Consider the following 17,500-nt stretch of genomic DNA (forward strand, 5'->3'; position numbering starts at 1 on the left):
CGACACCAACACCATAACGACACCAACACCATAACGACATCAACACCAACACCATAACGACACCAACACCATAACGACACCAACACCATAACGACACCAACACCATAATGACATCAACACCATAACGACACCAACACCATAACGACACCAACACCATAACGACATCAACACCATAACGACATCAACACCATAACGACACCAACACCATAACGACACCAACACCATAACGACACCAACACCATAACGACACCAACACCATAACGACACCAACACCATAACGACACCAACACCATAACGCCACCATAACAACACCAACACCATAACAACACCAACACCATAACGCCACCATAACAACACCAACACCATAACAACACCAACACCATAAAAACACCAACACCATAACGACACCAACACCATAACAACACCAACACCATAACAACACCAACACCATAACAACACCAACACCAACACCATAACAACACCAACACCATAACAACACCAACACCATAACGACACCAACACCATAACGACATCAACACCATAACGACACCAACACCATAACAACACCAACACCATAACGACACCAATACCATAACGACACCAACACCATAACGACACCAACACCATAACGACACCAACACCAACACCATAATGCCACCATAACAACACCATAACGACACCAACACCATAACGACATCAACACCATAAAAACACCAACACCATAACGCCACCATAACAACACCATAACGACACCAACACCAACACCATAACGCCACCATAACAACACCATAACGACACCAACACCAACACCAACACCATAACGCCACCATAACAACACCATAACGACACCAACACACCAACACCATAACGCCACCATAACAACACCATAACGCCACCATAACGACACCAACACCATAACGACACCATAACAACACCATAACGCCACCATACACCAACACCATAACGCCACCATAATAACAACACCATAACGACACCAACACCATAACGACATCAACACCATAAAAACACCAACACCATAACGCCACCATAACAACACCATAACGCCACCATAACAACACCATAACGACACCAACACCATAACGACACCAACACCATAACGACACCAACACCATAACAACACCAACACCATAACGACACCAACACCATAACGACACCAACACCATAACGACACCAACACCATAACGACACCAACACCATAACGACACCAACACCATAACGACACCAACACCATAACAACACCAACACCAACACCATAACAACACCAACACCAACACCATAACGACACCAACACCAACACCACAACGCCACCATAACAACACCACCAAACCAACACCATAACGACACCATAACAACACCAACACCATAACGACATCAACACCATAACGACACCAACACCATAACGACACCAACACCATAGCGACACCAACACCATAACAACACCAACACCAACACCATAACAACACCAACACCAACACCAACACCATAACGACACCAACACCATAACAACACCAACACCATAACAACACCAACACCATAACGACATCAACACCATAACGACACCAACACCATAACAACACCAACACCATAACAACACCAACACCATAACGACACCAACACCATAACGACACCAACACCATAACAACACCAACACCATAACAACACCAACACCATAACGACACCAACACCATAACAACACCAACACCATAAAAACACCAACACCATAACGACACCAACACCATAACGACACCAACACCATAACAACACCAACACCATAACAACACCAACACCATAACGACACCAACACCATAACAACACCAACACCATAACGACACCAACACCATAACAACACCAACACCATAACAACACCAACACCATAACGACACCAACACCATAACAACACCAACACCATAACGACACCAACACCATAACAACACCAACACCATAACGACACCAACACCATAACAACACCAACACCATAACAACACCAACACCATAACAACACCAACACCATAACGACACCAACACCATAACAACACCAACACCATAACGACATCAACACCATAACAACACCAACACCATAACGACACCAACACCATAACGACACCAACACCATAACGACACCAACACCATAACAACACCAACACCATAACAACACCAACACCATAACGACACCAACACCATAACGACACCAACACCATAACGACACCAACACCATAACGACACCAACACCATAATGACACCAACACCAACACCAATACCAACACCATAACGACACCAACACCATAACAACACCAACACCATAACGACATCAACACCATAACCATAACAACACCAACACCATAACGACACCAACACCAACACCATAACGACACCAACACCATAACGACACCAACACCATAACAACACCAACACCATAACGACACCAACACCAACACCAACACCATAACGACACCAAAACCATAACGACACCAACACCATAACGACATCAACACCATAACGACACCAATACCAACACCATAACGACATCAACACCATAACGACACCAACACCATAACAACACCAACACCATAACAACACCAATACCAATACCAACACCAATACCAACACCAAAATTACATCCATACCAACACCAACACCATAACGACACCAACACCATAACCAAAATGACACCCATACCAACACCAATAACCAATACCAACACCATAACGACACCAACACCAATACCAACACCATAACAACACCAACACCATACCAACACCAACACAACACCAACACCAATACCAACACCAAAATGACACCAACACCATAACAACACCAACACCAATACCAACACCAATACCAACACCAACACCAACACCAACACCAACACCAATACCGACCAACACCAACACCATAACAACACCAACACCTAAATGACACCAACACCAACACCAACACCAACACCAATACCAACACCAATACCAATACCAATACCAACACCAACACCATAACAACACCAACACCATAATCAATCAACACCAACACACCAATACCAACACCAATAACAACATCAACACCAACACCAATACCAACACCATAACAACACCAACACCATACACCAATACCAACACCAATACCAACACCAATACCAACACCAAAATGACATCCATACCAACACCAACACCAACACCAATACCAACACCAATACCAACACCAATACCAACACCAACACCCATGACACCAATACCAACACCAATACCAATACCAATACCAACACCAATACCAACACCAACACCAACACCAACATCAATACCAACACCAACACCAATACAATACCAATACCAACACCAATACCAACACCAATACCAACACCAATACCAACACCAACACCAACACCAATACCAACACCAACACCAATACCAATATCAATACCAACACCAATACCAACACCAATACCAACACCAACACCAACACCAACATCAATACCAATACCAACACCAACACCAATACCAATACCAACACCAACACCTAAATGACACCAATACCAACACCAATACCAACACCAATACCAACACCAATACCAATACCAATACCAACACCAACACCTAAATGACACCAATACCAACACCAATACCAATATCAATACCAACACCAACACCAATACCAACACCAATACCAACACCAATACCAACACCAATACCAATACCAATACCAACACCAACACCTAAATGACACCAATACCAACACCAATACCAATACCAATACCAACACCAATACCAATACCAACACCAATACCAACACCAACACCAACACCAACACCAACACCAATACCAATACCAACACCAACACCTAAATGACACCAATACCAACACCAATACCAATATCAATACCAACACCAATACCAATACCAACACCAACATCAACATCAATACCAACACCAACACCAATACCAATACCAACACCTAAATGACACCAATACCAACACCAATACCAACACCAATACCAACACCAACACCAACACCAATACCAACACCAACACCAATACCAATACCAACACCAATACCAATACCAACACCAACACCAACATCAATACCAACACCAACACCAATACCAACACCAACACCAATACCAATACCAACACCAACACCAATACAATACCAACACCAATACCAATACCAATACCAACACCAATACCAACACCAATACCAACATCAACACCAATACCAACACCAACACCAACACCAACACCAACACCAACACCAATACCAACACCAACACCAATACCAACACCAATACCAACACCAATACCAACATCAATACCAACACCAACACCTAAATGACACCAATACCAACACCAACACCAACACCAATACCAACACCAACACCAATACCAATACCAACACCAACACCAAAATGACACCATCACAAAAATGACACCAACACCAATACCAACACCAACTAATATTAATTTCACCCCTCAAACTCGCCTCTGTGTCACCATGAGAGACAGAGAGAGAGAGAGCTACAGCACTGTTTCCTGGTTGAAAGGACATATTTGGGTTGCTGATTGGCTGGTCGTGTTTGCAGAGCTCTCTGTGAAGGAGGCTACAGAGCACAATATAAACAAACACAGGTAGGCTTTTGGTCATTACAGACTTCTCTGACAATGTGTCCAAGTCAAGCCGTATCGGGACTCACAACAGACAATACAAAACACAGCCAGAGAGAGAGAGAGATAGAGAGAGAGAGAGAGAGAGAGAAAGAGACATGTGCATTGGAGCATTCTTGCTTTCAAATGAGAAAAACAACCAATGTGAAAAGAACGATGGATGACTCTGTCAAGGCCTCAGAGAGAAAGAGAGGACGTGAGAGAGAAATAAAGATATAGACAGAAAAAAAAAAAATATATATATATATATATATATATACACACTGCTCAAATAAATTAAAGGAAACACTTAAACAACACAATGTAACTCCAAGTCAATCACACTTCTGTGAAATCAAACTGTCCACTTAAGAAGCAACACTGATTGACAATAAATGTCACATGCTGTTGTGCAAATGGAATAGACAACAGGTGGAAATTATAGGCATTTAGCAAGACACCCCCAATAAAGGAGTGGTTCTGCAGGTGGTGACCACAGACCACTTCTCAGTTCCTATGCTTCTTGGCTGATGTTTTGGTCACTTTTGAATGCTGGCGGTGCTTTAACTCTAGTGGTAGCATGAGACGGAGTCTACAACCCACACAAGTGGCTCAGGTAGTGCAGCTCATCCAGGATGGCACATCAATGCGAGCTGTGGCAAGAAGGTTTGCTGTGTCTGTCAGCGTAGTGTCCAGAGCATGGAGGCGCTACCAGGAGACAGGCCAGTACATCAGGAGACGTGGAGGAGGCCGTAGGAGGGCAACAACCCAGCAGCTGGACCGCTACCTCCGCCTTTGTACAAGGAGGAGCAGGAAGAGCACTGCCAGAGCCCTGCAAAATGACCTCCAGCAGGTAACAAATGTGCATGTGTCTGCTCAAACGGTCAGAAACAGACTCCATAATATATATATATATATATATATGCCATTTAGCAGACGCTTTTATCCAAAGCGACTTACAGTCATGTGTGCATACATTCTACATATGGGTGGTATGAGGCCCTGACGTCTACAGGTGGGGGTTGTGCTTACAGCCCAACACCGTGCAGGACGTTTGGCATTTGCCAGAGAACACCAGGATTGGCAAATTCGCCACTGGCTCCTTGTGCTCTTCACAGTTGAAAGCAGGTTCACACTGAGCACAAGTGACAGATGTGACAGAGTCTGGAGACGCCGTGGAGAACGTTCTGCTGCCTGCAACATCCTCCAGCATGACCGGTTTGGCGGTGGGTCAGTCATGGTGTGGGGTGGCATTTCTTTGGGGGGCTGCACAGCCCTCCATGTGCTCGCCAGAGGTAGCCTGACTGCCATTAGGTACCAAGATGACATCCTCAGACCCCTTGTGAGACCATATGCTGGTGCGGTTGGCCCTGGGTTCCTCCTAATGCAAGACAATGCTAGACCTCATGTGGCTGGAGTGTGTCAGCAGTTCCTGCAAGAGGAAGGCATTGATGCTATGGACTGGCCCGCCCGTTCCCCAGACCTGAATCCAATTGAGCACATCTGGGACACCATGTCTCGCTCCATCCACCAACACCACGTTGCACCACAGACTGTCCAGGAGTTGGCGGATGCTTTAGTCTGGGAGGAGATCCCTCAGGAGACCATCCGCCACCTCATCAGGACCATGCCCAGGCGTTGTAGGGAGGTCATACAGGCATGTGGAGGCCACACACTACTGAGCCTCATTTTGACTTGTTTTAAGGACATTACATCAAAGTTGGATCAGCCTGTAGTGTGGTTTTCCACTTTAATTTTGAGTGTGACTCCAAATCCAGACCTCCATGGGTTGATAAATTTGATTTCCATTGATCATTTTTGTGTGATTTTGTTGTCAGCACATTCAACTATGTAAAGAAAAAAGTATTTAATAAGAATATTTCATTCATTCAGATGTAGGATGTGTTATTTTAGTGTTCCCTTTATTTTTTTGAGCAGTGTATATATATATATATATATATATATATATATATATATATATATATATATATATATATATACAGAGAGAGAGATAGAGACAGTGAAACAGACAGAGAGAGAGAGACAGAGAGAGAGAGAGAGAGAGACAGAGAGAGAGAGAGAGAGACAGAGAGAGAGAGAGACAGAGAGAGAGAGAGAGAGCATGTTTCATAGTACTCAAAATCCTGAGAAATGAGGGTGTTGAGGGTGTTTATGGTGTTGAGGGTGTTTTTGGTGTTGAGGGTGTTTATGGTGTTGAGGGTGTTTATGGTGTTGAGGGTGTTTACTGTGTTTGAGGGTGTTGAGGGTGTTTACTGTGTTTGAGGGTGTTGAGGGTGTTGAGGGTGTTTATGGTGTTGAGGGTGTTTACTGTGTTTGAGGGTGTTGAGGGTGTTGAGGGTGTTTACTGTGTTTGAGGGTGTTTATGGTGTTGAGGGTGTTTATGGTGTTGAGGGTGTTTACTGTGTTTGAGGGTGTTGAGGGTGTTGAGGGTGTTTACTGTGTTTGAGGGTGTTGAGGGTGTTTACTGTGTTTGAGGGTGTTGAGGGTGTTGAGGGTGTTGAGGGTGTTTATGGTGTTGAGGGTGTTTATGGTGTTGAGGGTGTTTATAGTGTTGAGGGTGTTGAGGGTGTTTGAGGGTGTTGAGGGTGTTTATGGTGTTGAGGGTGTTTAGGGTGTTGAGGGTGTTTAGGGTGTTGAGGGTGTTTACTGTGTTTGAGGGTGTTGAGGGTGTTTACTGTGTTTGAGGGTGTTTATGGTGTTGAGGGTGTTTATGGTGTTGAGGGTGTTGAGGGTGTTTATGGTGTTGAGGGTGTTTTTGGTGTTGAGGGTGTTTATGGTGTTGAGGGTGTTTACTGTGTTTGAGGGTGTTGAGGGTGTTTACTGTGTTTGAGGGTGTTGAGGGTGTTGAGGGTGTTTATGGTGTTGAGGGTGTTTACTGTGTTTGAGGGTGTTGAGGGTGTTGAGGGTGTTTACTGTGTTTGAGGGTGTTTATGGTGTTGAGGGTGTTTATGGTGTTGAGGGTGTTTACTGTGTTTGAGGGTGTTGAGGGTGTTTACTGTGTTTGAGGGTGTTGAGGGTGTTTACTGTGTTTGAGGGTGTTGAGGGTGTTGAGGGTGTTGAGGGTGTTTATGGTGTTGAGGGTGTTTATGATGTTGAGGGTGTTTATAGTGTTGAGGGTGTTGAGGGTGTTTGAGGGTGTTGAGGGTGTTTATGGTGTTGAGGGTGTTTAGGGTGTTGAGGGTGTTTAGGGTGTTGAGGGTGTTTACTGTGTTTGAGGGTGTTGAGGGTGTTTACTGTGTTTGAGGGTGTTTATGGTGTTGAGGGTGTTTATGGTGTTTACGGTGTTTGAGGGTGTTTACGGTGTTTGGGTGTTTGTGGTGTTGAGGGTGTTTACTGTGTTTGAGGGTGTTGAGGGTGTTTACTGTGTTTGAGGGTGTTTATGGTGTTGAGGGTGTTTATGGTGTTGAAGGTGTTGAGGGTGTTGAGGGTGTTTATGGTGTTGAGGGTGTTGAGGGTGTTGAGGGTGTTGAGGGTGTTTGAGGGTGTTGAGGGTGTTTATGGTGTTGAGGGTGTTTAGGGTGTTGAGGGTGTTTAGGGTGTTGAGGGTGTTTACTGTGTTTGAGGGTGTTGAGGGTGTTTACTGTGTTTGAGGGTGTTAAGGGTGTTGAGGGAGTTTACTGTGTTTGAGGGTGTTATGGGTGTTGAGGGAGTTTACTGTGGTTGAGGGTGTTGAGGGTGTTTGAGGGTGTTTAGGGTGTTACGGGTGTTTGTGGTGTTGAGGGTGTTTACTGTGTTTGAGGGTGTTTACTGTATTTGAGGGTGTTTGAGGGTGTTAAAGGGTGTTTACTGTGTTTGAGGGTGTTTGAGGGTGTTGAGGGTGTTTACTGTGATTGATGGTGTTTGAGGGTGTTTACTGTGTTTGAGGGTGTTTGAGGGTTTAAAGGGTGTTTACTGTATTTGAGGGTGTTTGAGGGTGTTTAGGGTGTTAAGGGTGTTTACTGTGTTTGTGGTGTTGAGGGTGTTTGAGGGTGTTTAGGGTGTTAAGGGTGTTTGTGGTGTTGAGGGTGTTTGTGGTGTTGAGGGTGTTTAGGGTGTTAAGGGTGTTTAGGGTGTTAAGGGTGTTTGAGGGTGTTTAGGGTGTTTGTGGTGTTTGTGGTGTTGATGGGTGTTTGTGGTGTTGAGGGTGTTTGAGGGTGTTAAGGGTGTTTGTGGTGTTGAGGGTGTTTGAGGGTGTTTGAGGGTGTTGAGGGTGTTTGTGGTGTTTAGGGTGTTTATGGTGTTTAGGGTGTTGAGGCTGTTTACAGTGTTTACGGTGTTTGAGGGTGTTTACGGTGTTTGGGTGTTTGTGGTGTTGAGGGTGTTTACTGTGTTTGGGGGTGTTGAGGGTGTTTAGGGTGTTTATGGTGTTTAGGGTGTTTACGGTTGTTTAGGGTGTTTATGGTGTTTGGGTGTTTGTGGTGTTGAGGGCGTTTAGGGTGTTGATGGTGTTGAGGGTGTTTAGGGTGTTGAGGGTGTTTAGGGTGTTGAGGGTGTTTACTGTGTTTGAGGGTGTTGAGGGTGTTTACTGTGTTTGAGGGTGTTAAGGGTGTTGAGGGAGTTTACTGTGTTTGAGGGTGTTAAGGGTGTTGAGGGAGTTTACTGTGTTTGAGGGTGTTGAGGGTGTTTGAGGGTGTTTAGGGTGTTACGGGTGTTTGTGGTGTTGAGGGTGTTGAGGGTGGTCCTTCTGTGGCTCAGTTGGTAGAGCATGGCGCTTGTAACGCCAGGGTAGTGGGTTCGATTCCCGGGACCACCCACACGTAGAATGTATGCACACATGACTGTAAGTCGCTTTGGATAAAAGCGTCAGCTAAATGGCATATATTATTATTATATATTTACTGTGTTTGAGGGTGTTTACTGTATTTGAGGGTGTTTGAGGGTGTTAAAGGGTGTTTACTGTGTTTGAGGGTGTTTGAGGGTGTTGAGGGTGTTTACTGTGATTGATGGTGTTTGAGGGTGTTTACTGTGTTTGAGGGTGTTTGAGGGTGTTAAAGGGTGTTTACTGTATTTGAGGGTGTTTGAGGGTGTTTAGGGTGTTAAGGGTGTTTACTGTGTTTGTGGTGTTGAGGGTGTTTGAGGGTGTTTAGGGTGTTAAGGGTGTTTGTGGTGTTGAGGGTGTTTGTGGTGTTGAGGTTGTTTAGGGTGTTAAGGGTGTTTAGGGTGTTAAGGGTGTTTGAGGGTGTTTAGGGTGTTTGTGGTGTTTGTGGTGTTGAGGGTGTTTGTGGTGTTGAAGGTGTTTGAGGGTGTTAAGGGTGTTTGTGGTGTTGAGGGTGTTTGAGGGTGTTTGAGGGTGTTGATGGTGTTTGTGGTGTTGAGGGTGTTTGAGGGTGTTTAGGGTGTTTATGGTGTTTAGGGTGTTGAGGCTGTTTACAGTGTTTACGGTGTTTGAGGGTGTTTAGGGGGTTTGGGTGTTTGTGGTGTTGAGGGTGTTTACTGTGTTTGAGGGTGTTGAGGGTGTTTAGGGTGTTTATGGTGTTTAGGGTGTTTACGGTTGTTTAGGGTGTTTATGGTGTTTAGGGTGTTTGAGGGTGTTTGTGGTGTTTAGGGTGTTTAGGGTGTTGAGGGTGTTTGTGGTGTTTAGGGTGTTTGAGGGTGTTGAGGGTGTTTAGGGTGTTTAGGGTGTTTGTGGTGTTTAGGGTGTTGAGGGTGTTTAGGGTGTTGAGGGTGTTTGTGGTGTTTAGGGTGTTTAGGGTGTTTGAGGGTGTTGAGGGTGTTTGAGGGTGTTGAGGGTGTTTGAGGGTGTTTAGGGTGTTTAGGGTGTTTGTGGTGTTTGTGGTGTTTAGGGTGTTTAGGGTGTTGAGGGTGTTTGAGGGTGTTTACGGTTGTTTAGGGTGTTTGTGGTGTTAAGGGTGTTTGAGGGTGTTTAGGGTGTTTGTGGTGTTGAGGGTGTTTGAGGGTGTTTGAGGGTGTTTACGGTTGTTTAGGGTGTTTGTGGTGTTTAGGGTGTATGTAAATGTGTTTGAGGGTGTTTACGGTTGTTTAGGGTGTTTACGGTTGTTTAGGGTGTTTATGGTGGTTTAGGGTGTTTACGGTTGTTTAGGGTGTTTACGGTTGTTTAGGGTGCTTATGGTTGTTTAGGGTGTTTAGGGTTGTTTAGGGTGTTTAGGGTGTTTAGGGTGTTTATGGTGTTTATGGTTGTTTAGGGTGTTTAGGTTTGTTTAGGGTGTTGAGGGTGTTTACGGTTGTTTATGGTGTTTACGGTTGTTTAGGGTGTTTAGGGTTGTTTAGGGTGTTTATGGGTGTTTACGGTTGTTTATGGTGTTTACGGTTGTTTATGGTGTTTACGGTTGTTTATGGTGTTTACGGTTGTTTATGGTGTTTAGGGTGTTTAGGGTGTTTACGGTTGTTTATGGTGTTTAGGGTGTTAAGGGTGTTTACTGTGTTTGTGGTGTTGAGGGTGTTTAGGGTGTTAAGGGTGTTTGTGGGTGTTTAGGGTGTTTATGGTGTTTAGGGTGTTGAGGCTGTTTACAGTGTTTACGGTGTTTGAGGGTGTTTAGGGGGTTTGGGTGTTTGTGGTGTTGAGGGTGTTTACTGTGTTTGAGGGTGTTGAGGGTGTTTAGGGTGTTTATGGTGTTTAGGGTGTTTACGGTTGTTTAGGGTGTTTATGGTGTTTAGGGTGTTTGAGGGTGTTTGTGGTGTTTAGGGTGTTTAGGGTGTTGAGGGTGTTTGTGGTGTTTAGGGTGTTTGAGGGTGTTGAGGTTGTTTAGGGTGTTTAGGGTGTTTGTGGTGTTTAGGGTGTTGAGGGTGTTTAGGGTGTTGAGGGTGTTTGTGGTGTTTAGGGTGTTTAGGGTGTTTGAGGGTGTTGAGGGTGTTTGAGGGTGTTGAGGGTGTTTGAGGGTGTTTAGGGTGTTTAGGGTGTTTGTGGTGTTTGTGGTGTTTAGGGTGTTTAGGGTGTTGAGGGTGTTTGAGGGTGTTTACGGTTGTTTAGGGTGTTTGTGGTGTTAAGGGTGTTTGAGGGTGTTTCGGGTGTTTGTGGTGTTGAGGGTGTTTGAGGGTGTTTGAGGGTGTTTACGGTTGTTTAGGGTGTTTGTGGTGTTTAGGGTGTATGTAAATGTGTTTGAGGGTGTTTACGGTTGTTTAGGGTGTTTACGGTTGTTTAGGGTGTTTATGGTGGTTTAGGGTGTTTACGGTTGTTTAGGGTGTTTACGGTTGTTTAGGGTGCTTATGGTTGTTTAGGGTGTTTAGGGTTGTTTAGGGTGTTTAGGGTGTTTATGGTGTTTATGGTTGTTTAGGGTGTTTAGGTTTGTTTAGGGTGTTGAGGGTGTTTGAGGGTGTTTGTGGTGTTTAGGGTGTTTGAAGGTGTTTGAGGGTGTTTACGGTTGTTTAGGGTGTTTACGGTTGTGTAGGGTGTTTAGGGTTGTTTAGGGTGTTTATGGGTGTTTACGGTTGTTTATGGTGTTTACGGTTGTTTAGGGTGTTTAGGGTTGTTTAGGGTGTTTATGGGTGTTTACGGTTGTTTATGGTGTTTACGGTTGTTTATGGTGTTTACGGTTGTTTATGGTGTTTACGGTTGTTTATGGTGTTTAGGGTGTTTAGGGTGTTTACGGTTGTTTATGGTGTTTAGGGTGTTAAGGGTGTTTACTGTGTTTGTGGTGTTGAGGGTGTTTAGGGTGTTAAGGGTGTTTGTGGTGTTGAGGTTGTTTGTGGTGTTGAGGGTGTTTAGGGAGGTGTTTAGGGTGTTAAGGGTGTTTGAGGGTGTTTAGGGTGTTTGTGGTGTTTGTTGTGTTGAGGGTGTTTGTGGTGTTGAGGGTGTTTGAGGGTGTTAAGGGTGTTTGTGGTGTTGAGGGTGTTTGAGGGTGTGTTGAGGGTGTTTGTGGTGTTGAGGGTGTTTGGGGGTGTTTAGGGTGTTTATGGTGTTGAGGGTGTTTAGGGTGTTGAGGGTGTTTACAGTGTTTACGGTGTTTGAGGGTGTTTACGGTGTTTAGGGGGTTTGGGTGTTTGTGGTGTTGAGGGTGTTTACTGTGTATGAGGGTGTTGAGGGTGTTTAGGGTGTTTATGGTGTTTACGGTTGTTTAGGGTGTTTATGGTGTTTAGGGTGTTTGGGTGTTTGTGGTGTTGAGGGTGTTTGAGGGTGTTGAGGGTGTTTAGGGTGTTTATGGTGTTTAGGGTGTTTACGGTTGTTTAGGGTGTTTGAGGGTGTTTGTGGTGTTTAGGGTGTTGAGGGTGTTGAGGGTGTTTGTGGTGTTTAGGGTGTTTGAGGGTGTTTAGGGTGTTGAGGGTGTTTGTGGTGTTTAGGGTGTTTGAGGGTGTTTAGGGTGTTTAGGGTGTTTAGGGTGTTTGTGGTGTTTAGGGTGTTGAGGGTGTTTAGGGTGTTGAGGGTGTTTGTGGTGTTTAGGGTGTTTAGGGTGTTTGAGGGTGTTTGAGGGTGTTGAGGGTGTTTGAGGGTGTTGAGGGTGTTTGAGGGTGTTTAGGGTGTTTGTGGTGTTTAGGGTGTTTAGGGTGTTGAGGGTGTTTGAGGGTGTTTACGGTTGTTTAGGGTGTTGAGGGTGTTTACCGTTGTTTAGGGTGTTTGTGGTGTTAAGGGTGTTTGAGGGTGTTTAGGGTGTTTGTGGTGTTTAGGGTGTTTGTGGTGTTTAGGGTGTATGTAAATGTGTTTGAGGGTGTTTACGGTTGTTTAGGGTGTTTACGGTTGTTTAGGGTGTTTATGGTGGTTTAGGGTGTTTACGGTTGTTTAGGGTGTTTACGGTTGTTTAGGGTGCTTATGGTTGTTTAGGGTGTTTAGGGTTTTGAGGGTTGTTTATGGTGTTTATGGTTGTTTAGGGTGTTTAGGTTTGTTTAGGGTGTTGAGGGTGTTTGAGGGTGTTTGTGGTGTTTAGGGTGTTTGAGGGTGTTTGAGGGTGTTTACGGTTGTTTAGGGTGTTTACGGTTGTTTAGGGTGTTTACGGTTGTTTAGGGTGTTTAAGGTTGTTTAGGGTGTTTAGGGTGTTTAGGGTGTTTACGGTTGTTTATGGTGTTTAGGGTGGTTGAGGGTGTTTAGGTTGTTTAGGGTGTTTAGGGTGTTGAGGGTTGTTTATGGTGTTTATGGTTGTTTAGGGTGTTTACGGTTGTTTAGGGTGTTTACGGTTGTTTAGGGTGTTTACGGTTGTTTATGGTGTTTACGGTTGTTTAGGGTGTTTAGGGTGTTTAGGGTGTTTACAGTTGTTTATGGTGTTTACGGTTGTTTAGGGTGTTTAGGGTTGTTTAGGGTGTTTATGGGTGTTTACGGTTGTTTATGGTGTTTACGGTTGTTTATGGTGTTTAGGGTGTTTAGGGTGTTTACGGTTGTTTATGGTGTTTACGGTTGTTTATGGTGTTTAGGGTGTTTAGGGTGTTTACGGTTGTTTAGGGTGTTTACGGTTGTTTATGGTGTTTAGGGTGTTTGAGGGTGTTTGAGGGTGTTTAGGTTGTTTAGGGTGTTTACGGTTGTTTAGGGTGTTTAGGGTGTTTACGGTTGTTTACGGTTGTTTAGGGTGTTTAGGGTGTTTACGGTTGTTTATGGTGTTTACGGTTGTTTATGGTGTTTACGGTTGTTTAGGGTGTATTGAATACATTCATTTTTCTCTTTGATGTCTTTGTAGTATATTGACATGTATGTTGACCCTATAAACTGTGGTTGTGTTGTTGTTCTGAAAATGTGTGTGTGCGGTGTTCTATATCATGAGTGTGTTATTCTATAGTGTGTGTGTGTCGTTCTATAGTGTGTGTGGTGTTCTATAGTGTGTGTGGTGTTCTATAGTGTGTGTGTGGTGTTCTATAGTGTGTGTGTGTCGTTCTATAGTGTGTGTGTCGTTCTATAGTGTGTGTGGTGTTCTATAGTGTGTGTGTGTGGTGTTCTATAGTGTGTGTGTGGTGTTCTATAGTGTGTGTGTGGTGTTCTATAGTGTGTGTGTGGTGTTCTATAGTGTGTGTGTGGTGTTCTATAGTGTGTATGTGGTGTTCTATAGTGTGTGTGTGGTGTTCTATAGTGTGTGTGTGGTGTTCTATAGGTGTCTCTGTGTGTGAGTGTTTTTGTGTGTGTGTTCCCTCACCGTTCTCCACATGTTCCTCCTCTCCTACACTTCCCTCCGGTGTGGTCCTCTCGTACCCCTCCTCGGGGAGAGACAGCGCCCCCACTCGGGGTCCAGATGAACCCTTACTGCTGGGGGTCTCAGAGTCCTCTGCAGCACTGTCATAGCAACCACCGTCCTGAGGCCCCGGGACCACGGAGAACGTCACCCTCCGCAGGGTCGCCTGGACGGAGGAAGAGAGGGGGAAGAGAGAGGGAAGGGGAGGTAGAGAGGTCTGTTAGAATGGGAGTATAGATCAGGGATTAGGTCATTAAAACATCAGACTAGAGAAAATACAACAGTCACTCCAACTGGTTACTGAGAAAAGAGGAGAAAGAGAGAGAGAGAGGGGGGATAGAGAGAGAGATAGAGAGGAAAGAGAGGGATAGAGAGAGAGAGAGGGGGTGTAGAGAGAGAGAGAGGGGGAGAGAGAGAGAGAGAGAGAGAGAGAGAGAGAGAGAGAGAGAGAGAGAGAGAGAGAGAGAGAGAGAGAGAGAGAGAGAGAGAGAGAGAGAGAGAGAGAGAGAGAGAGAGAGAGAGAGAGAGAGAGAGAGAGGAGGGATAGAGAGAGAGAGATAGAGAGAGAGAGAGAGAGAGAGAGAGAGAGAGAGAGAGAGAGAGAGAGAGAGAGAGAGAGAGAGAGAGAGAGAGAGAGAGAGAGAGAGGGATAGAGGGAAAGAGAGAGGGATAGGGAGAGAGAAACAGAGAGAGGAAGAGAGAGAGAAAGAGAGAGAAAGAGAGAGAAAGAGAGAGGGATAGAGAGAGAAAGAGAGAGGAAGAGAGAGAGAAAGAGAGAGAAAGAGAGAGGGATAGAGAGAGAGAAAGAGAGCGGGATAGAGAGAGAGAGAAAGAGAGAGAGAGAAACAGAGAGAGGAAGAGAGAGAGAGAAAGAGAGAGGGATAGAGAGAGATTGAAAGAGAGAGAGAGAAACAGAGAGAGGAAGAGAGAGAGAGAAAGAGAGAGGGATAGAGAGAGAGAGAAAGAGAGAGAGAGAAACAGAGAGAGGAAGAGAGAGAGAGAGAGAGAGAGGGATAGAGAGAGAGATTGAAAGAGAGAGAGAGAAACAGAGAGAGGAAGAGAGAGAGAGAAAGAGAGAGGGATAGAGAGAGAGAGAGAGAGAGAGAGAGAGAGAGAGAGAGAGAGAGAGAGAGAGAGAGAGAGAGAGAGAAACAGAAGGAGTGTAGGATAAATACCACACTTTGAACTGATAACAAGAGACACACACACACACACACACACACACACACACACACACACACACACACACACACACACACACACACACACACACACACACACACACACACACACACACACACACACTCTTCAAAGGAGTATGAACGGGAGCGTAGTTCTTCCTTGAGAAGATTGCCTCTAATTCCACAGAGTGAGAATAGAACCATAGAAACCCTGAAGGTGTCATTCTGGAACAGGAAACCAATTTCTACATGACCCTCTATCTCTACTCACACTCTGCTCTGTGGAAAATTACTACCGGACAAATTAGCTGCCCATTAAATTCCCTCTTCAGTTTTTACAACCCGAGAGATAGCAGGGAGAGGAAACGAGAGAGAGAATAAAATAAAGAGAGAGAAAGCGAGAGAACTAAAGTAATGCTAACAGATTACAGATCGGTAAAAACTCAGAAAACTCAGAAAGATGATGGACAAGACGGATGAATTACATCCGTTCCCAGATGATCACTGCAGGAAACATTCAGTCCAATCAACATGAGAGAGGGAAGGAGATGAGACCTCCCTCCCTCCCTGTCTTCCTTCCTCCCTTCCTCCCTACCTCCCTGCCTCCCTGCCTAAATCCCTGGCAGCCTGACACCCTCCCTCCATCCCTCCCTCCCTGCCTCCCTCCTCCATCCCTCCCTCCCTGTCTTCCTTCCTCCCTCCCTACCTGCCTAAATCCCTGGCAGCCTGACACCCTCCCTCCATCCCTCCCTCCCTGCCTCCCTCCTCCATCCCTCCCTCCCTGCCTCCATCCTTGGCAGCCTCCCCCCTCCCTCCTTCTCTGTCCCTCTCTGTCTATCTCTGTCCCTCTCTGTCCCCATCTGTCTCTCTCTGTCCATCTCTGTCCCTCTCTGTCTCTCTCTGTCTCTCTCTGTCCCTCTCTGTCCCTCTCTGTCCCCATCTGTCTCTCTCTGTCCCCATCTGTCTCTCTCTGTCCCCATCTGTCTCTCTCTGTCCCCATCTGTCCCTCTCTGTCCCCATCTGTCCCTCTCTGTCTCTCTCTGTCCCTCTCTGTCTCTCTCTGTCCCCATCTGTCCCTCTCTGTCCCCATCTATCTCTCTCTGTCCCTCTCTGTCTCTCTCTGTCTCTCTCTGTCTCTCTCTGTCTCTCTCTGTCCCCCTCAGTCTCTCTCTGTCTCTCTCTGTCTCTTTCTGTCCCTCTCTGTCCCCCTCAGTCTCTCTCTGTCTCTTTCTGTCCCTCTCTGTCCCCAACAGTCTCTCTCTGTCTCTCTCTGTCTCTTTCTGTCCCTCTCTGTCCCCCTCTGTGTCTCTCTGTCTCTCTCTGTCCCTCTCTGTCTCTCTGTCTCTCTCTGTCCCTCTCTGTCCCTCTCTGTCCCTCTCTGTCTCTCTGTCTCTCTCTGTCTCTCTCTGTCCCTCTCTGTCCCTCTCTGTCCCTCTCTGTCTCTCTCTGTCCCTCTCTGTCTCTCTCTGTCTCTCTCTGTCCCTCTCTGTCCCTCTCTGTCTCTCTGTCTCTCTCTGTCCCTCTCTGTCCCTCTCTGTCTCTCTGTCTCTCTCTGTCAGTCTGGTTTATGATGTAGAGATTTATGTTGTGTCCTTGACTTTGCATAACTCCCTCTGCTTTCTCCAGCT

General features: G+C 45.5%; 1 protein-coding gene across 1 annotated transcript in view; it reads right to left on the reverse strand.

Annotated features, from left to right (window-relative positions):
• The window catches only part of LOC127920423 (uncharacterized), a 27,648-nt gene that overhangs the window by 6,926 nt on the left and 3,222 nt on the right, over positions 1-17,500 (reverse strand). Inside the window, exon 2 of the mRNA XM_052504509.1 lies at positions 14,656-14,857. Within this exon, the coding sequence (XP_052360469.1) occupies positions 14,656-14,857 (202 nt within the window). The remainder of the gene's footprint in view (positions 1-14,655; positions 14,858-17,500) is intronic.

Source organism: Oncorhynchus keta, unplaced genomic scaffold (genome assembly GCF_023373465.1).
Source record: "Oncorhynchus keta strain PuntledgeMale-10-30-2019 unplaced genomic scaffold, Oket_V2 Un_contig_1948_pilon_pilon, whole genome shotgun sequence".
Classification (NCBI taxonomy): domain Eukaryota; kingdom Metazoa; phylum Chordata; class Actinopteri; order Salmoniformes; family Salmonidae; genus Oncorhynchus; species Oncorhynchus keta.